This window comes from Heloderma suspectum, chromosome 5, assembly GCF_057233095.1.
Source record: "Heloderma suspectum isolate Gila_16-S chromosome 5, 16-S_ref, whole genome shotgun sequence".
In the NCBI taxonomy this organism is placed as follows: Eukaryota; Metazoa; Chordata; class Lepidosauria; order Squamata; family Helodermatidae; genus Heloderma; species Heloderma suspectum.
Genome location: NC_139462.1, coordinates 163,574,588 through 163,595,682, shown reverse-complemented (window position 1 = coordinate 163,595,682; position 21,095 = coordinate 163,574,588). Strand labels below are relative to the sequence as shown.

General features: G+C 40.4%; 1 protein-coding gene across 2 annotated transcripts in view; it reads left to right on the top strand.

Moving 5' to 3' along the window:
* Positions 1–21,095, top strand: part of DNAJC13 (DnaJ heat shock protein family (Hsp40) member C13) — a 77,756-nt gene that overhangs the window by 26,423 nt on the left and 30,238 nt on the right. The window contains exons 6-23 of one of the 2 annotated variants that reach the window (XM_084858164.1): positions 2,810–3,010; positions 3,483–3,689; positions 7,888–7,983; positions 8,272–8,363; positions 9,205–9,371; positions 9,500–9,579; positions 9,664–9,833; positions 11,096–11,195; positions 11,905–12,012; positions 12,364–12,519; positions 13,010–13,066; positions 13,986–14,107; positions 14,607–14,682; positions 17,959–18,054; positions 18,202–18,345; positions 19,657–19,671; positions 20,355–20,437; positions 20,609–20,762. In XM_084858164.1, coding sequence (XP_084714290.1) covers positions 2,810–3,010; positions 3,483–3,689; positions 7,888–7,983; positions 8,272–8,363; positions 9,205–9,371; positions 9,500–9,579; positions 9,664–9,833; positions 11,096–11,195; positions 11,905–12,012; positions 12,364–12,519; positions 13,010–13,066; positions 13,986–14,107; positions 14,607–14,682; positions 17,959–18,054; positions 18,202–18,345; positions 19,657–19,671; positions 20,355–20,437; positions 20,609–20,762 — 2,124 coding nt within the window. The remainder of the gene's footprint in view (positions 1–2,809; positions 3,011–3,482; positions 3,690–7,887; positions 7,984–8,271; positions 8,364–9,204; positions 9,372–9,499; positions 9,580–9,663; positions 9,834–11,095; positions 11,196–11,904; positions 12,013–12,363; positions 12,520–13,009; positions 13,067–13,985; positions 14,108–14,606; positions 14,683–17,958; positions 18,055–18,201; positions 18,346–19,656; positions 19,672–20,354; positions 20,438–20,608; positions 20,763–21,095) is intronic. The other variant, XM_084858165.1, reaches the window with a different exon arrangement.

Here is a 21,095-nt window from a genome sequence, read left to right as displayed (position 1 = left end):
GGAAATAATTATGGAGAGAGTTACGAAGTGACATGGGTGTCTGTGGTGGTGGTAGTGGGGAGTTGCCTGCCCCTCCAAGCAATAATCCCTAGATTCCCAACTTTCTTTTTTTTAAACAAAAACAAAGACAGCCATGTTGACCATTAGAAAAATCCCCAAATCCAAAAAATTCCAAATCTAAAACGTGCAAGTTTGCACATTTTCGGTGATTTTTGAGTTGACCTAATAAAGGTCATTATATGGGATTTGGAATTTTTTTAAAGCAATGCTTTAGCCCTTGATACAAGAACCCAAAATACAAGGCAAAATGTGCAGCCAGTATTCTGTCCATCAGTTTTGTGAGGAACTGCTCCCACCTCCTAGTACGTTTTTTAGCCTGTGAATGAAGTCATAGACCAGGGGTGGACTGACATCAGGCTTGTGGAATCTACTTTGAGTTTCACTTGAGCCCTGAGACAAAATAGTGGCTAAGATAAGTGGACATATGCTACCAATTAAGGAACAGGCCTGTTCCCGGGCATATGCTTAGCCCAGGAATCTGTGTAGCTGTGATTGGGCAGTAGTGTTTTTACCCAAATGTAGGAGTTCATGGCCTTTCTAACTTGGTGCCCCCTCCCCCCCGAATCTCTAAACACTTTTTAAAAATCCCTGCTAATGCAGATAAAGCCATGATCACTACATTCATGTTTCAGGGGCTGTGGCTGATGCCAGCTCTGCGAAGTAGCTTGGTATCAAACTTATTTTGCTGGGGGTAGGGGAGACAACACCGAAGTACTTTTGGTGGGAGGCAAGGGGAGGTTGGGGGAAGTTGACCTGGTGTTGAACCTGGTGCAGCTGCCCCTGAAGGACCAGGTCCACAGCCTGGGAGTCATTTTAGACTCCCAGCTATCCATGAAGGCTCAGGTGTCAGCCGTTAGCTGGGCGGCACTGTACCAACTCCATCTGATACGGTGATTGCGCCTCTACATCACTAACCGTCTCCTCCCATCAGTAGTTCATGCCCTGGTCTCCTCTCGCCTAGACTACTGTAATGCGCTCTATGTGGGGTTACCCTTGAAGACGATTTGGAAGTTGCAGTTGGTGCAGAACGCGGCAGCATGCCTGATTAAAGGCAGCCATCAGTGAGACTACATCACTCTGGTGCTGAAGGGATTGCACTGGTTGCCACTTGTTTTCCTGGCCCAATTCAAGGTGTTGGTATTGACCTTTAAAACCCTATACGGTTCTGGCCCAGTTTACCTCAAGGAGCACCTCCAGCAACACCAGGGATGCCACTCAACGAGATTGGCCTTGGACAGCCTTCTGTCTGTCTCATCAGCCAGGACAGCTAGGCTGGTGAGAACTAGAGAGAGGGCCTTTTCTGTCGTGGCTCCCACTCTGTGGAATTCCCTCACTAGTGACCTCCGCCATGCCCCCTCTTTGATGAGCTTCCACCAGGTTTTAAAAAGCTGGCTGTTCAGGAGGGCATTTGGGGTGGGTTAGGATTTTTAGAGCAACATTGTTTTTAGTTGGTTATGTAAATTTGTTGTATTTTGTGTTATTTGTATTGTATGCTGCCTAGAGCAGCCGGGTAGCTGGCCATATGGGCGGCTAATAAATCTAATTAAAAATAATACTAAATAATAATAATGAGTGAGGGATGTGTGACAACCCTGCAGTGTAGTCCAGTGTTATCCAGGCTCCTGGCATGCAGGGCTTTTTAGAGAATACTGTGAGAGGGGGGTGACATTGATTTGTAGTAGAAGTGCAGTTAATTAAGAGTTGGAGGGGTTGAACTGAGCCAGGGAAAGAATTGAGGGTTTTAGCTATAGATGAAAAGGTGTTTGGGCCCTCCAGGTTCATCTGCTGAGAAACAATGGAAGGTTAGTCCCATATAAAAGTTTATCAGAGGCCAGGTCTATCCAACTCACACCTGATGCCAAGGCTTTGCTGCCATTCAGTCACCAGGTCTTCCAGAGCTAGATATATACATATGTTGTATATATGTAGCTACATATATACATATGTTGCCCCCTTAAAAAAAAAGTCCTGTGGGTGCCCATGTCTAGGGATGTTGTCAGTTGAAGTTACAATAACGGAAACCATTAGTTTCTTTCAAATTATGAAAAATGTCTACTTTGGCTTGCTTTCAACTTTATTTAGCCGTAGGCTGCACTTGTGAGAGAAAGGGGAAATAAACCTACTACTCTAATTTTGTGGAGTAACTAAGATTGCATTTCCTTCCTGGTGTGTACTCTTATATTTCACAGAATCCAAATTATGCTTAAACTACTCAGTTTTCTTGGTATAGAACATCATTAATTCATCTTAACTAAGACGAATTTCATATGTTACATTATTCATAAACAAAAAGCGCTTGTTGAAGACTTTACGTGAAATTCTCACTTAGATTGTTGCATGTGACAACTACGCACATAGTTCTTCACAACTTGTACGTTCTCTGAGAAACCCCTGTTGGTGTTGATTTTACAGCACATACACACTTGATGTAGATGGAGACAAATGAGTCCTGAGAGTTCATCATGCAACAATGTACACAGAATTTGAGTATTGCTTCCTACACCAAATGAGATCTCTGTGGGGAGGGAAATGCAGAGCTTTGGCTATTGGGTGGTATAGAAATGTAATAAATAAAAATATGAAGAGGCCCTGCTATGCTTGTTCAATGTGAAGCACTGAAAAAGTACTTAATCCATGTATGACTATCCATGTTGGAAAAACATTATTTGACTTCTGTTTTCATATTAACTGCTGTACTAAGGCGCAGTACTGCATGAATGATTCATTAACTACTGTTTTGTTTTCTCAGAGATACAACTGTTATAAGCACCACTGGAGTGACACAAGAAAACCTGTAATCCTAGAAGTGACTCCTGGAGGCTTTGACCAAATTAATCCTGCAACAAATAAAGTCTTGTGTTCTTATGACTACAGAAATATTGAAGGATTTGTTGATTTGTCTGATTATCCAGGAGGATTTTGTATACTTTATGGAGGTTTTAGTAGACTAGTACGTATCATAACAGAACACTACCTGTGCTTGAATCTAGAACCCAATGGCCATCCTAGACTCTATTGGTTTGGTCAGGTCAGAAAGCTAACTAGCACTCTGAATCTTTGTTGTGTCATAACTACTTAAAAGATTGTTTGAACTAGAAAATATAATTGATCCATGGTACAATATGTAACCATTTTATCTTATACTTTTATAGATGTTGCTTTAATTCTTAAATAGAAAACATTTCTAGCTTTTGCTAGTTAAGTATTATTTCCTTAGTGATTGCTCTTAGATATTGTGACTCTCTGTTGTTCATCAGGAAGTCAAGAGAAGAAACTTGTCTCTTTCAGTTAATATTCACTGATAGTCATAGTTCAATTTTACTGAACACTGTTGTATTCAAGGTTATTAATTTTTAAATTCTTGCCGACATTCTTAGTACATTCACAGCAAGGAATTTATTGAAGTCTCTTGAAATTTGCAGCATTTATTTGCTTCTGAGCAAAGGGAAGACATTATCAAAAGTGCAATAGAACATGCTGGCAATTACGTTGGCATCTCCTTGAGGATACGAAAAGAACCATTAGAATTTGAACAGTATTTGACTCTTCGCTTAGGGAAATACAGCAATGATGAATCTATTACATCTTTAGCGGAGTTTGTGGTCCAGAAGGTATCTCCTAGGCATTCGGTAAGGCCTAAAGATTTAAATGCTTTGCTTATGTCTTGAATTTGGCAGAGATGCCTTTTGTGCATGTGCCTCTCCGCTGCCACTTCCTGCCCTAATTTTTGGTAACTGAATCGTGTGTGTTCATTATGTAACTATATACAACTGATGGTTTCTATAAGGAGGAATGGACACTGCTGTTAATATGTAGCCTTGTTCTGTTCATTAAATCTTTTTTTAGAATATACTTTGACATGTCGCTGATACATCAAATGGCTAAGGTCCAGAGACAGAATCTAGTACTGTGACCCCATGTGGGCTTTAGATTCTTTGTGAACAGCAGCCATCCACGACCCACAGCATACTGAAAAGCATTTCCAGAGTTGTTTGTTGTATGTCACAGAGGTCGGTGTCTTCCAGTCAGACGGGGATACAAAGTTACTTCGAATGCACTTTATACTGCAGAAATTACACACAAGTAGACATAAAACCATAAAATACAATAACATAGGAAAGCATAATATAAAACCATAAATTAAAAACAGAATAAAACCAAAGTAGTAACCAAGATAGAAGCCAGCAGCAGTGAAAAGATCTAAAAATGCATTAATACAATTTTTAAAACTGGAGGGCTAAAAAGCCTGGGAAAATGAAGAGGTTTTCACCTGGCATTGAAATTACCACAATATAGATGGCAGGCGAGCCTCTCTGGGGAGGTCATTCCACAACCAGGGTGCCACCACTGAAAACGCCTGCTCCTTAGACATAGTCCTCCCGTTATGTTGTGTACTGTCACCTGTGCAGTGTCCCCATGTTTCAGCCACTTAATGTTTTCTTGCCGGAAACAAAAACACATCTGGAGCATAATATATTTTATTTCCTTTATTATATTTCTGTACCATCCATTAACTGAAGCTTTCTGGGTGGTTTACAGGACAAAGCTTAAAACCATAAAATAAAATAACATAGTAAAGCATAATATAAAACCATAAATTAAAAGCAGAATAAAACCAAAGTAGTAACCAAGATAGAAGCCAGCAGCAGTGCAAAGATCTAAAAACGCACTAACACAATTTTTAAAACTGGAGGGCTAAAAAGCTTGGGAAAATGAGGTTTTCACCTGGCACCGAAAATACCGCAATATAGGTGGTAGGCGAGCCTCTCTGGGGAGGTCATTCCACAACCAGGGTGCCACCACTGAAAACGCCTGCTCCTTAGTAGCCACCTGCCTCACTGTATTCAGCAGGGGAACCCACAGAAGGGCCTCTGAGGATGCCCTTAGGATCCAGGTAGGTATATATGGAAGGAGACAGTCCTCCAGATGACCAAGGCCCCAAGCCATTTATGGCTTTGAATGTTAGTATCAACACTTTGAATCGGGCCTGGAAATGGACTGGCAACCAGTGCAGATGGAAAAGCACTGGCATAATATGATCATTTTGGCAAGTCCCCATTAACAATCTTACTGCCCTAGTTTGGACCCGCTGAAGTTTCCAAACTGTTTTCAAAGGCAGCTCCGTGTATAACTAGGGATGCTGAAGAAATTTGAGGTGGACTAAAATGAGCTCAGATTTCTAAGAGTCCGATCTGCAGAATCCGCTGCAGAGTGACCCCCACAGGCTGCGCGGAGTCCGTGGACTTTCGGATGATTTTTTTTACTTTCCCAAAATGTACACATATTTATTCATAGGAAAATACGCACGTTTCTGCTGAGGAAAAGTTGATTGGAATGGGGGATAATACACTAAATGTTATTTACTAAGGTAAATTATGAAAATGGTTATGAAGCCTCTTACATAATTACTCGCGTATTTTTCCGCATGACAAAAAAATAAATTTGCATCCGTCTGTGAGCAGACGACGGAACAGAAGGTGCGTGACAATCCGCAAAATGCAGATGGAGCAGATTTTACATAGTCCATACATCCCTGTGTATAACACATTGCAGTAATCCAAACGAGGTTACCAGAGAGTGGATAATTGTAGCTAGGCTATCTTTCTCCAGATAGGATCGTATTTGATATATCAGCCTAAGCTGATAAAAGATGCTCCTTGCCACCTGTGCTTCCAATGACAGTGCTGGATCTAAGAGCACCCCTAAACTACAAACCCAATCCTTTAGGGGGAGTGCAACCCTTTTCAGAATGAATATCACTCATGCAGGCATAAAAACCGCTCACTAACAGTACCTCTGTCTTACAGGATTGAGTCTCAGTTTATGGGTCCTTATCCAGTCCATTACCACACCCAGGCACTGGTTCAGTACACCACTGCCTCACCTGGATTTGATGAAAAGGAGAGATAGAGCTGGGTGTCATCCATTTACTGGTGACACATCAGTCCATATCTCTAGATAACCTCCCCCAGCGGTTTCATGTAGATATTGAATAGCATGGGGGATAAAATAGAGTCCTGTGGCACCCCATGGAATAAGTGTCAAGGGACAGAGGAATAATCCCCCAGCACCACCTTCTGGAATCAGCCATCCAAGTAGGAGTGGAACCACTGCAGTGCAGTACCTCCAACTCCCAGCCCAAATAGACTATCCAGAAGGATACCATAGTCAATGGTATTGAAAACTGCTGAGAGGTCCAAGAGAATCTACAGGGTTGCAGTCCCCTGTCCCTCTCTCAGCAAAGGTCATCCCAAAGGGATCCCAAGGCTGTTTCAGTTCCAAAACCAGGCCTGAAGCCTGATTGAAATGGATCTAGATAATCAGTTTAATGAAGAGTGCCTGGAGTTGGCTGTCAAGCACCTGCTCAAGCACCTTGCCCTATAGGGGGATATTAACAATTGGCCTATGGATCTTCCAGGTCCATGTTTGGCTTTTTCAGGAGTGGCCTAACTGCCTCCTTTAAAGTGGCTAGCTTTACATCTCCAGAATCTATTGATTTTTGCCATTGAGATGCCTTTATCTCCCAAAACATAAGCAACCTACTGGGGAGTAAAAGTGTCTCCAGGCTTTTCCCAAAGAAAAACTGGTCTAGGAAGCAGGCTTAAGTACTCTGGGTGCCAGTAGGTTGGCACAAGCCATGAAATTTCATTGGGAACATTTACCTCACCACAGACAGATTCTTTATGGGGTTAGAAAAACATCCCACACATCCCCAAAAGTTAGTTTTTAATAATAAAGTTTTGCCTAAAGTTTTACCTTGGCAGTTTTCTAATATTTTGAGTTAAAACATACTTCTTCTGACACCACAGACATATTTCTAGTTGTGAGACATTTTATCGCCCCAGGAAAATGGCTTGGGGTAGTAAAATGCCTCCAAAACACATCTGTGTATATTTTTTTATGCATGATGGATGAGCGGGGGAAAGCCAAAGTTGCACTGGGCTAGAACATGTCACTTCTGTGAGCTTAAGTCCATCTTGGATCGCAGCCTAGATTTAATATTAAATAGTCCAGTATAAAGGTGTCAGAAATGGAATGTGCTTAAATTCTGTGCATTGTCCTTGTTGAAATGTTAGCATTGGTTATAATCTCTATTTATCAGATCTTTATTTAGAGAAATTGAAACATGGAAAACCAGTCCAAACTGTTAATTAAAAGGTTAATAACACATTATAAATTTTGATCATGATAAAGTTCCTTCACTTTATCACAATTTTTCCCATATATATTTACCATTTTTTCTCCAAAATGGAAATTTTATTCATTCATTCATTTATTTATTACATTTATATCCCGCCTTTTTCCTCGTTAAGGAACCCAAGGCGGCGTACACAATCCTCCTTCCATTTTAGCCTCACAACATCAACCCTGTGAGGTAGGTTGGGCTGAGAGTCTGACTGGCTGAAAGTTACCCAGTGAGCTTCCATGGCTGAGTGGGGACTAGAACCCAGATCTCCCGGCTCCCAGCCCCAATACTCTAGCCACTACACCACACTGGCTCTTATTCCCTCTTTAATATTATATACTAGGTTCGTCATAGCAATGCCAGTGCATTCCGTGGGAAATTAGCTTTTTGTACCTCTGTAATCAACATTGTTGGCACTGTCAAGATTAAAATGTTGCAATTTCTGGGGCTTTTACCTACTTTTCAAAGTAACCTAGAAGCAATAGAATTACTGCCATTAGCTATTCCAGCTATAGCAAAAATTGATTTGACTTGCTATTGAAGACTTTGTAGTGGGAAATACCTCCTAAATAAGTATGAAATCTCTTTTCATTTCCATAACTCAAGCAATTAGAATGTAATACCCCTTTCTGTTTTTTAAGGAATCAGTGAAAAGAATATTGGCTCTTACAGAAACTTGCTTAGTGGAACGTGACCCAGCTACATACAATATTGCAACACTGAAACCCCTAGGAGAGGTAAGGGGCAAGCTTGTTCTGAGCTTTGGGTCAGGAAAAAATATTAAAGGTTACAAATCATGATAGAATATAGAAGCATAAATTGCTTAAATCAACTCTTATTCAATCTTTAGATTTTTAAAATGAGAGCACAGTTGAGATTTGAGTTCATATGCAACAAAAGGATCTAGAAAAAAACAAAAGTATGGTTGCAATGCTGAGACTTGTAATCTGTAATTTAAATATATAATGTACAAAAAAATAACAGGATTAGTGTGACTTCCTGTTTGATGCATTTTTTCTTTAAAGGTATTTGCACTCGTGTGTGATGTTGAAAACCCACAACTTTTTACTATAGAATTTATCAAGGGACAAATCCGAAAATATTCTTCAACTGAGAGGTACTTTTAAATGTTCTTGAACTGTCTGTTGCTTTACTTGGATGTCAATTTAGACAGTAATCTTAACCACACCATATAACACTTACATAGTTAGCTTCATTGCTATAACCAGGTCAACAGTGCAGGCATTTATATTTGTTTCATTTGGCAGGGATCTTAATCTTTTGCCACATCTGGGGAGGGAATGCAGTAGGTTCTTGAACTTACTATCAAGTCCTTCAAAAATTAGAGAGGATTTGAACAGAATTCTGAAAATACGTTTCCTTACAGATTGATACTTGGCTAGATAGAAGAGTAGCTGTTAGGGTTTATTTTATAGAAACCAGTAGCACTATCCCAGAAGGAAAAATAGCCATTCATATACAGAGAGAAGAAATCAATGAAATGGCTTTTGCAGAAACCATTGAACCAAGTATATGACCAGTGACTAAATAACCCAAATTAGTTTTATTTACTCTCTGCAAATCAGTGTAGAGGATGAAGAAATGGAAGGTGTTTGGGTTCTGTTATCTCTCCCACTGCTCTTTGTCTCCCATTATCTCACAAGCCATTTATCAAACCTCCATATGTCAGCATGTTGATGTTAATCAAGAATGCTCACTTTCCTTTCCCTCACCCCATCCTTTGCTATGCTGTGATACAGATTATGGTGTGATCTGAATCATAATCAAGTTTAAACTTTCTGATATGAAGTATTCTGTGTTTACAGCAGTTGCCTCCATTGCACCAAAAATGCTTGCTCTATATACAGTTAACTAGAATGAAATGTACATGCTCATGAGTGCTTGTGAGTGTATTTAGCTTTTATTGGCTGGAAAAACTGACTGAACAATTTTCCTAGGGATTCACTGTTAGCCAGTTTGCTGGATGGAGTAAGGGCCTCTGGCAATAGAGATGTCTGTGTCAAAATGACACCAACAGACAAAGGCCAGCGGTGGGGCCTTATGAGTATGCCAGTGGATGAGGAAGTTGAAAGCCTTCATCTGAGGTTCTTGGCAGCACCTCCAAGTAAGTCTTCTGTTCTGGGTTTATAGCACTGAAGTGAGTGTTTTGTAAGATCTCTCCAGAGCAATCCAGGTTGTGCAGATATCCTGTAATATCCCCATCTGACATTTTTATCCATGCTCCCATTGCAGATGGCAACTTTGCAGATGCTGTCTTTAGGTTCAATTCTAACATTTCATACAGTGGAGTTCTGCATGCGGTGACGCAAGATGTAAGTTTAAAAAACAAGTCTTTTACCCATTCTTTAATGTTCTATTACTGACAAAAAGGCTAACATCTTTCATCCTTTCTTTAGGGCCTGTTCTCAGAAAACAAAGAGAAGCTAATAAATAATGCCATAACAGCATTACTTTCACAAGAGGGTGACATTACAGCATCTACTGCAGAGCTTGAAAGTCAGTTCCAAGCTGTTAGAAGATTAGTTGCTTCCAAAGCTGGATTCCTTGCTTTCACCCAACTTCCAAAGTAGGTCCTTGACTTTCAATAGCAGCCTTGTAATAACCTACAGATCGTTTACTTTCTGGCCCGGTTTGGATGTAATAACCTATGGGGCTGTGCAGGAGCAAGAGAGCACGCTGCCTCCCACCTGCTCACTGCTTCTGCTTTGTGTCTGGTTTACAAAACCCTGGGTTGTGCTTTGTGATGTCTGAACCCAGAACTCTGGGTTGTTGAGGGAGAAACAACCCAAAGTTTGAGCCTATGGTTTGTTGTTGGATTAAAACTCTGGATTTTTTTCTCAACAGCCCAAGGTTCCAGGTTTGCACATCATGAAACGCAACCCAGGAATTCCTGAGTTGTTTTGTAAACTGGAAACAAAGCGGAAGTGGCAAGTGGGTGGGAGGCAACGTACTCACACTCCTGTGTGGCCCCAACTAACTATGGCATAAACAACTCATGGTTAGCCTAACGTCCAAACTGACTCAGTGTTTGTATCTGTAAAAGTGTGCATAAGCTGGTAGGAAAGCTAATGTCCTTTTGTCAGTTGTTTGAGTACTAATAGTTATTGGATCCAACCTAAAAATGTCTTGGAGGTTAGCTTATATGTCAAGTAAAATTTCCAGTGAGTGGGAGAATTCTAGTTCTTAATGCTTCTGGGCAGTATCCAACAGGGCCGCTCCACCTCCACTGGTTCTGTTGCACTCGGGGGGACCCCACTTGTGCAACAGGGCTTTTGTGGTCCTCCCCTGCTTTTACATGGGACTCCGCACTGAAGTCTACACCTGCTTAAGTTCAGTAATGCTGCAGCTTCTGTGTTCCCAGGCCATCCACTGACCCCCACCTTTAGTACTGCAGCATCTTCAGATAAAATAGCTCTTCAGATAAAATTTGGCGACTCAGTTGCACTTAGCCATGTAATTCATTTCCCAAGGTCTCACTGCACGTGTTCTTTTTTCTATTATGCTTGGTGGTGATTCTTTATCTCTAGCTTATTAGACAAGAAAACATTTAATTTTATTGGCAGACCATAGCAACAAGGCCATATTATTGGGCTTCCGTGAATAACTGTGGAATCTGTAAGTAGAAAGTAATGAGTTGACTGATTTTAATAATGTTCAGGTTTACTGTTCTGAAAATATGCTGTTATCAGATCTTTTCAGTTTAGCCCACTGGCTGAACTGAGCATTTTAAATTGGTAGGACAGTTTTAATTTGGCGCTTTAATACTGGTTCATGATATTCCTACTGTTTTGGTACTTGGTGTAATACATTGCTATGTTGTTTTGAAAGATTCCGAGAGCGTCTGGGTGTGAAGGTAGTGAAGGCTCTTAAAAGGAACAATGATGGAGTAACTCATGCTTCCATTGATATGCTTTGTGCCCTCATGTGTGTAAGTACTTAAGTAACCTAACTATGCTAGAATAGGATATTTATCTTATGGATTTCATGGGTTACACCCAGTGATTCCTATAATGAAGTGCCTCTGTAGGGAGATGCCAAACTGAGTTGCCAGAGGAGTCAAATAGTTTTACCTGAACCCTTCAGTACTTATTTTGACTGATCCAACAGATGCTGTCCAGTAAGTCCTCCCCAAAGCGGAAGGCTGTGCATCATTCCTTGTCTTGAATGGTGAGGGAACTGTTCTAAAAAGCTTTTTGCTTTCGTATCTTCCTTAAAGCTGTGGGGTTATGTGATTCTGCACTCTCTCCTTCCTTTGGTGGTGGTGGGGGCAAGGAGAGAAGGGTAAAGGAGTGAAAGCCTTAGTTGCACTTGAGGAGGCTTGGACATCATTTTTTAGCCTGGGGAGGCTCACTGACCTCCTACCCTTCATTTAGTTGAAAGAAATTGCAGTGGGTTTTCCTTGTAGAATGGATGTTGTCTCTATATGTGACATCCAAGTAGACGGCTAGTCTTCATGATTTTGGAACCAATAAAATAAGCTATGATCTTGAATCCTTTAATTTTCAGCATGGGTTTCATACTGTCATTTCTGCAGTTCTAGCCTTAAAGCATAGTCTGTTCACAAACAGGCTCCTTTAAGGTTGTTTGGGGACTTGAAACATAATTTCAAAATGATAAAATGCTGTCTTTATCCTTAGCCTATGCATGATGATTATGATCTGAGGCAAGAACAGCTAAACAAAGCATCCCTTCTTTCTTCAAAGAAGTTCTTGGAAAACTTACTGGAGAAATTTAATTCCCACGTGGTAAGATTTCTACATCACCCAAATATTAAAAGTTTCTGTGTTTGGGAGGGGAAATGGGGAAGATTTTGCTGCTTAAATAATTTAGAAATTTGGAAGGATTTTCACTTTTATCTCCTCTTGGTTTTTAGTGGACTCGTGATGTTGTGGATCTGATCATATGGTTCTGTTGAATATTACATTATGTGTGTAACTGCATTTGAAAACTTAAGTGAAGGCAGTGGCGTTTGTTTGAAAATGAAGTGACATGTGTGTGCCACTTTACAGCTCATGAGCCATAGAAAATGTTTCTGCAAAGACTTTAAAGAGAAATATATTGCTATATCTGAAACTGTCAAATCTTTTTAATTTTAGGACTATGGAACCGGTGCCCTAGTTATTAGTTCACTTTTGGACTTCCTTACTTTTGCTCTCTGTGCTCCATATAGTGAGACGACAGAAGGGCAACAGTTTGATATGTTACTAGAGATGGTTGCATCTAATGGGAGAACCCTCTTCAAGCTCTTTCAGGTGAGCTTGGTGTTAAGAAATGCTAAGATTGCAAAGATGATTCCACTGTATTCCTGTTGCTAGTTGAATAGAACCAACATCTTTTATAAGGAATGACCTTGAGAAAAATAAGTTATATTAACACTGTCTAGCTTTTAAATAAACAACCATGTGGGTGGTAATTCGCCATAACGTGATTGTGTGCAAGCTTTCCCATATGCTTTTACTATGTCCTGTTCTAGAAGACATAGTAAAATATCCTATCCTCCTTATGCGCTATGAATCTGTGTTGCATAGGAAAAGGTCCAGCTACAGAACTGAGAGGCCCTCAACTGGAACCCCTATGAAACTAATGGTTTTAACCATTAGTGAGAGCCAGAATGACAACTGCAATTCTAGATCGGCCTGTTCACCCTGTCCCAGTATCATAAATTCTTTCTCTTCCGAGAGGTCAGTTAATGTTGTACTGGAAAATATTGACATGCTGCTTTCTTATAATTTGTTTTTGCAGCACCCTTCCATGGCCATTGTGAAGGGAGCTGGCTTGGTTATGAAGGCAATAATAGAGGTAAGGCTTATGTAACAGTTTTGTAATATTTCATTTTCTTTTTCAGCGGGAATGGGAACAGCTGACTTGAGCAGTAAACACCTTGCATAAAATAAGCATCCAGAGAAGCTTGTTTTTGGGGGACAACATTTTTCTGATTTTATTTTGGCATGGTTGCATTCAGCTGTTTCATATGAAATAGGCCTATGAGCTAGGTTTGACTCCTGTGTAGCTACAATTCAGTCATATGTAAAGACTTCATTTAAAAATGCACTTCCTTGGTGAGTGTTCCATTTGAAATGAATAGAACTAATGTAGAAGTAGATGTGTTTTAGCATTGGGTATCGTCTTTATAAGGGCCGCAGTTGGCAATTTCGGTAAAAATCCAAAGTGAAGGAACAAAGTAACCACGATCAGGGCCAATTAACAATCACAAAGGAATCAGCTACTTTCCAGTTTTACAAAACCTCCTCAGGCTTGAATCTAAACAAGAAAAAGGATTGGGTGAGTGGATGGGAGTTGCTGTTAAGAAGGTATGGCAGAACTGCTCCTGTTGCAGTATGTTAGTCTTAAGATGGTGTTCCAGGAAACCCTTTGCTGAGTAATTGGGTTAGATTGCGTACAGTGTAATATTTGTACCAAAGTATCCTGGGAGAAAGGAGCAATGGCTACTCGCTCCTTGAAAATAGAAAAGCCAGCAGTTACTCAAATCTGTTCGTAGCACTGATCAGCACTCTCTAGTCTCTTGCTAAGGCAAAGAGCAGAAGTAAAGAAAAACATTGTTCAGCAATGTACCTTAGTTTTATTTTTAACTACAAACTGTGCTACAGGTGCAGCTGCTTATCTCCAGATCCCACAAATGCTTCAGTAGTTGGAATTGTAAGCTAAGGAAGAGTAGCTTAACTTCTTTCATAGTTGTCTTCTTACCCTGTTTCCAAAGGAGGGGGATAAAGAGATAGCAACCAAAATGCAAGAACTTGCCCTCAGTGAAGGTGCCTTACCTCGTCACTTGCACACTGCTATGTTTACGATAAGCACCGATCAAAGAATGCTTACAAATAGGTAAGTTTAGAATTATACCACTTATCATACTGCTTGCATAATAGCCTCTTAATTTTATGAACTCCCCCCTTTGCCTGTGCTGTGATCAGTTTTAAGAGAAATCTGCAGTGTGTGGACATTCCTCCCTACCTTTTGCTCCTACCTCTGAATAAACCACCTGAATTGAAACTGATGACAAAGGTAGCAGCTTGGAAGCTGATAGGGAAAAGTATCAGAGAAAACATGCTGAAAACAACTGTACTGTGTTAATGGCAATTTGAAAGATAGCCAGTGCATACTGTGTGGTAAAGTTGCATTTCAGTATCTGTTGACTTTCAAGTTCAGTATTGTTGCCCTACCCTGAGATGTTGGGATGGGGTTACATTCGGGTTTAGATTGCAGATACATAACCTAACATGAACTGAGCAAAATAGTACTGCAAAACAATAATACTTTTTACGTGAGTTGATTTTTTTTCTAGGAAACAGGTAACACATTTCTCAGTCTCTTTATTTCTCAGGCAGCTGAGTAGACATCTAGTGGGCCTCTGGACAGCTGAAAATGCAACTGCTTTGAATTTGTTGAAGCGTATTTTGGTAAGTGAAAGTCTGTTTCAAATATCGATCCAAATGTCATTATCGGTACTTTGCAGTTGATTCAATAGGATAAGGAGAAGTCAGTGTTGAGTCAATATTACACTTTGTAATAAATGTGCTAATCGGTAGACCACTGCTGAGATGTAGAGGGTCCGTTAGGGCATGTACATGCACTTTGGCACAAGTAGTAGAACTTCAGGTTGCAGCTCCTTGCTCTATCAGAGACCACTTGATATTTCAGCAGAGGCTATTTGAGTGGAGCTAGGGATTGATTTCAGTATGGGAAATGCTTTTGAATCCTAATTGCATATATGGAATTCCCCACAAGACCTTATTTCTTCCAGCCCAAATATAGAGAAGGTCTTGTGAACTCAAGGAAGTTTTGAACTTTTTTCTCAAGCAGCAGTCCCCCATGCTCAGAGCCAGCCTTGGGTGGGCGGGAGTGTCGAGCTGGGTGGTCACCCAGGGCACCGAGCTGCAGGGGCGCTAAGCTGAAGGAAGGGCTATGCTAAGCTCAGTGGCTGTGTTTTTTAATGAATTGTCTTCAGTGAGCTAAGGTGAAAAAAAGCAAGTGTCCGTAACCGTTTTTTCCGAGGTTCTACAGGTTGTTTGGGTACTAACATCAAAAATGATCTTCCGTCAATTAGCTTGAAAGTATGTTTCTTTTTCAATTTCCACTTTGATGTCATTTGCACTAGGTAAAAATCAGTGGAACACAGCTTTACTTTGAGGCAACGTTACCAAGCATTTAGCACTTCAAATACTGTAAGCAGTATAAGCACGATGTAAATAACAATAAAATAAAGGTGTATGCTGTAAGGGGTCAGCTGGATAACTTGTTTTATTTATTACTTTTCTTTATTTTCAAAGATAAGAATAATGAATATTCTAAAATAAAGAATGCTTTCCAAAAGATAGGAAATGCTACAAAACAAAATAAATTAGAAGTAAAAACTGTAATAGTTCTGCTGTGTTGCATAGTGCACTGCCACTGCTCAGAATGTGCTTTTCGAACTTTGGCTTGTGCAAACAGTAGCATAGTGGCTGAGAGATCAAGGTTCTGAGCAGTGTTGTTTGCGATGGATAGGACAGCAAGTCATGTGAGCCTCTCATCTGCCATGATAGATTGCATGCATGTTTTGCTGTAATTTTTATTTATTTTTTAAAAAAGAAAAACAAAACACAACAACAACATAAACACACAATGCACATAGACTAAAATATCTCTTAAGATTGTAAGATATCTACCTTTGGCTCCCCTTACACAACAAATGCTTATTATTATTCTCTAGTTCTTAACTTAATTGTATATTATACGTTGAGTTCACAGACATTATCTCATTTCTCTCCTAATTTTAACTACAACAACAAAAAAGAGAATTAACCATCTCAAAGTTCAAAATCCACGTACATAGATATAATTTTTCTCTATTTCTTGTACAACATTGTTTTGATGAGCTTCAATTTTGAGAAGCTACGCTTGCTACTGGCCTCTGGAACTGGAAGTGTCAGGCCCCCAAAAGCAGATGGGCCCTGCCTCAGTTCCTGTGTGTATCATTGGCCCCTGCCACATTGCTCACCAGAATTCTTGTATTTTGTTTAACGTTTTCATAAAAAGAAGAAATGGTATATTAGGGTGTAAGATGACACTGAATCTCAACATGTAATTGTGACATAATGGGGCCTTTCCCCAGCCATGATGAAGTAAATATTTTACACAGTTGTGTATGAAACAGAATAGATGCTAATTTGAGGCTTAAGCTGGTTGTAAAATGTATCCTTGGAGGCTGGAAGGGAGGGGCCTGCTTACTAGCTAGGCCTGCAGCCCAGTGGTAAGGGAGTCTAAACCCACCATGGTATCTTACTTTGTGCCTGGGCAGCAATAGAAATAAGATTGGTCAGGCAGCCTTGTGATTGACCCAGGCAAAGTAGCCCCGGTTATAGAGTTTGTTGTAAGGAGAGAAGGAACAGGGAAGGCTTTAAGGAGGGATTCTGTGGCAGAGCAGGTGGCTGGTTCTTTTCACAAAATAACTCCAGGCCTGCCAGGGGCACAGTTAAAGCAGCGAGCGAGTGAGTGAGTGAGTGAATGCCACCTAAGATTTCCAGGCAAGGTGCCACCGGAGAGTAATTCCCTGTGCCAGTTACCACAGGGAAAGGCATAGGAGTGGTGTGAGGCCAGGTCTTAAGGGAAGAATCCTTCCCAAGTGAGTAGTGGAGAAGGCCAGCAGCAGGCCACAACCAGAACACCTGTGAGACTGAGCCCCAGGAAGCAGAAAGCTCTGCCAGAATGGGTTTGGAATTTAGAGGAGGTACTCAGGAGAAGCCTATTCCCTTATCCCCATGTAAGAACAAATGAAGCACATCTATCATTCTGCCTGATCCCAGGACAAGGAGGAGCTGCAGACAAGAATTCACAGATGTAGTCCACGCAAGCAATAATTCTGGCATGTTTCCCCAGCGTTGTACATATATGAATCCTTGTAGGAGCAGCAGCAGGGCCCCCAACATTTATGTGCACCAGGCCCCATAAACCCTCTGGGTGGCCCTGCAAAGCTGATAACAGGGGTGGGGGCACTAAAGGCACTCCTCGCCTGGGACACTATTTATCCTAGGGACGACCCTGCCCATTCTGCATGGCCATCCTCTTTTGAAACTGTGGGAACTTTGGAAACCTGTTGGTGATATAGCACAGGGCCTGCTGCTCAAAGGAGTGTGTGTGTGTGCGGGGGCTGGGGGGAATTACCAAACCTTGGGCATGCCTCTTTGGATCTTGCCCTTAAAGAATAAATAGTTGTATAGGAAGAATTGTATCAAGTATTCAGAGAGAATGTGACAACCCTATATACTGAGTCATGTTTGAAGATCGCATGAATGTTTATTGAAGCCACTCCATGATACATGCAGAAATTTGGGAGGAAAATCAGGTAAGGAATTTCTAAGCTAAATGCCATGTTATAAAAATGTGGAAAAGAAGAAATAGGGCAGTGAAATTAAGCCTGTGTGGAACGTGTCTCAAATGGTGAGTGATGTCCAAAGAGGTAGAGAACTGTAACAAGACTTGAATTAGTATAGTACCTTTTAGCTATGTACACAAACCAAAATACAGGCTGAGCATAAGTCCCATATAGTTTCTGTTAAAAGAGAGCTACAGCCCATATATATTTGACTCAGTTGGGTTCAGTACCCAACTTGCATAGGTTTTTGGTTGATACTTCTTCAGTTATATTCTACTTTGCTTTTGAATTCAAGGAACTTAGTGACTTTTTGTGGTTTTAGCCAGCAGGCTTACTCTTATATCTGGACAGTGATGATCCAGTACCTGAAAAGGATTCTGATCGGATGCATATTAGAGATAACTTAAAAATTGCAAATGTAAGTATGGAATCTTTCCACCTTTAAGTGGGCTTGAATTCTCTTGTTGTTCAGCATAGCTACTTAGTGTGTGGTGCATGATTTTAGAGCAACAAAATATTTCAAGGTGGCTTTTCACACTCCCATGAAATAAATTTTGTTCTACAGGATCAGTATGGCAAGTTCAATAAAGTGCCAGAGTGGCAAAGACTTGCAGGGAAAGCTGCTAAAGAAGTTGAAAAATTTGCCAAAGAGAAGGTGGATTTGGTTTTGATGCACTGGAGAGACAAAATGGGAATAGCACAGAAAGAGGTAAGATGCTAAATCTTCTGTCTTGGTGCTGTATGTACCCATACAACCTTTTCTGTTTAAAGACTTCCCTGTAACTCAAGACTACTTCAGTTGCTTGTTTAATTTTATCGATGTCATTATGTGTTTAACTGGGTTTTGTATACATCCTTATACAAAGAGAAATTGGAGGTAATTTGGAGGTGATGCCTGGTCTTGACTAATCCACTTTAGTGTTCTCCATAGCATCAAAAGGGGCTGAAAATTGTGTAAGTGATTGGGAGCTCCTGTCCGGCCACTACTTCCCCCTGCAGCTCAGGCAGCTGGGATGTTCCACATGGAGAGATTTTGAATGTGTGAACTGGGGCTTTCTTTTCTAATATTTTCAGCAAAGTTGGACCAAGAGTGTTGCAGCTATCCATTCATTTTTGCTCTTCCTCACCTTTAGTTTTATAGGAGTTGTGAAGCGTACTAGACCTCTGTGCCCTTTGTGTGGTGGTGATGCTGGGAAATTGGTTTTTACTGTTGGTGGTAGTGGTGGTTATTGAACAGTTAGGTATGAAGGAGTAACAGCTGTATTTTTGACAGTAAATTTGTGTACATGCGTGGATACTTCTTTGGTGGTATAGTTTCTTGTGATTTGGTTCCTCTTTCCCTCTTCTGCTTGTCCATGCTTTTTGTTACTAATCTTTTGTGCATATGTTTGCTTGTGGCTGTCTTCTGGCATTCTGCAATTTGGTGTGTTAAACAAGCCAAGACTAAATGAAAATGACCTGTTTGCAAAATATGCTGTTCTTTGGTGCATGAGGGCTTGTCACTTTGTTTGCTGTTGGCTTGGCAGGGGAGAAAAGAAGATGCATTGAGTACAGTCCTCTCTTAATCTCTGCAGTCCAAAGTACTTAGTGCATTAAACAAATGAATAAGCTATATGTGGAAGACCTAAGCTGCATTTAGCTTCATATTGAATTATACCTCCCATGTCCGAGTGACTAAACCAATGCCTTAGAGTTTCTTCTTTTATGGGATAGGTGAAATGAGGAAATTCTTCAGTTTTATTTTATAGGTGTACTGCCTGTTGAGTTGCTCAGTAGATGGCACATGTCGCAGGGGTTATAGCTAAATTTTCCAGAGCTACATATTTTACTTCAGGTTGAACCACTAATGCACAGGATACAGAATCTGGTGATATGGTTTAGATTTCTGCCATTGCAAGCAATGACCATGTTACCTTGAAAGGCTTACTGTATAAGGTTATTTTAGTTATTCAAACATTTGAGAGGCACTTCCGTTAAACGTTCAATTTTGTTTTTCTTTCTGCTTCCCAAACACTACCAGGACAGGAACAATATGGTGAGTCTGAGTCCTTATTCCTTTCTGTAGACTGCCCTGAAAGTTGCCTGGCATGTAGTGACCTGTCTGTCAGTGTACAGTAGATTAGAACTATTGCTTGGCCAAGTTTTGCTTGCTACTTAATATCTCAGTTCTGCAAGAAAGTAATAGTCTCCACTCATTAATTTATATCCCCCCAACCCTATTAAAGTGTCTGCCTCATTCCAGATTAACAGGTGTGACTGTCTCGTACTTCCCAGTCAACTGTGGTAACACTTTAAAGATGCCACTTCCCTGCACATAAGTTTACTGCAATATGATTTTATTATATTGTCCCTCTATGCCTGGTAAACACTCAGTGGCAGTGAAGTGGCATCAATTTAGTAAAAGAGAATGCGAGGGCATGAATAAATGAGACTATGGCGTTATTTTCTTAACTTCCTTTATAAATTTGGTTCATGTTGATGCAGTGGTCCATTCTCGCTCTTTAACTCCCCTGCCACCCCGCCCTGTTGCTTTAGCAAGGGGAAAATGCATCTCTGGTTTTGGAGTTAGAAGGCTTTGTCTTTGAAAGAAGAATATATAATGAAATGTAATTTTTTGTTCAGTTTATTCTAAGCACTGTTTTCAAGCATAATCTGTATAATCTCACTTCACATGTTGATTTAAATTTGGACTCAAATTTGACTAATCTACCTTTGCAGAATATTAATCAAAAGCCAGTAATACTGAGGAAACGAAGGCAAAGGATAAAAATACAAGTAAATTGGGATCTCTTCTATTACAGGTAAATATTTGGGGGGTGGGGGGTGTGTACTTGCTTGTATTGCTGTGCCTTTTTTATTGATTAGAATGGTTTATTAGAACTGCCTGTCTGATCAGAATTTAAGCAGCGCAGTTTCTGAACTGTCAGTAGTAGAATACAACATAGAATCTGCTTTTCATATTTTTTGGATAGATTTCTTCAAGATCATGCTAGATCCAATTTGATTTGGAATTTCAAAACACGGGAAGAATTAAGAGATACCCTGGAATCTGAAATGCGAGCATTTCAGATTGATAGAGAACTTGGCAGTGCTAATGTCATCTCCTGGAATCACCATGAATTTGAGGTATGCCTTCATCAATCTTTGTGCTTTGTCCTAAACTCAGACAGTTCCATTGATTTTGAACATACCTGCATTGGTACCTTGTTAGAAATATGCCATAGTATAAAAAGCAAGCTTCTGTTTGAATTACATTGTGTAGTTACAGATCAGTGCCCTTCACATGGCACGTGTTTTTGTCACTCTGAAGTGACAAAAGCATTATTGGCATAAGCATTATTGGTTATTAGGGTTGCCACTCGATTAAATCAATCTAGTCAATTAATCTTACGAGTTTTACCATGTGATTGCTGAGGTTACAATTCTTGTCTGAAATAAACCACATTTAGTTCAGTGGGG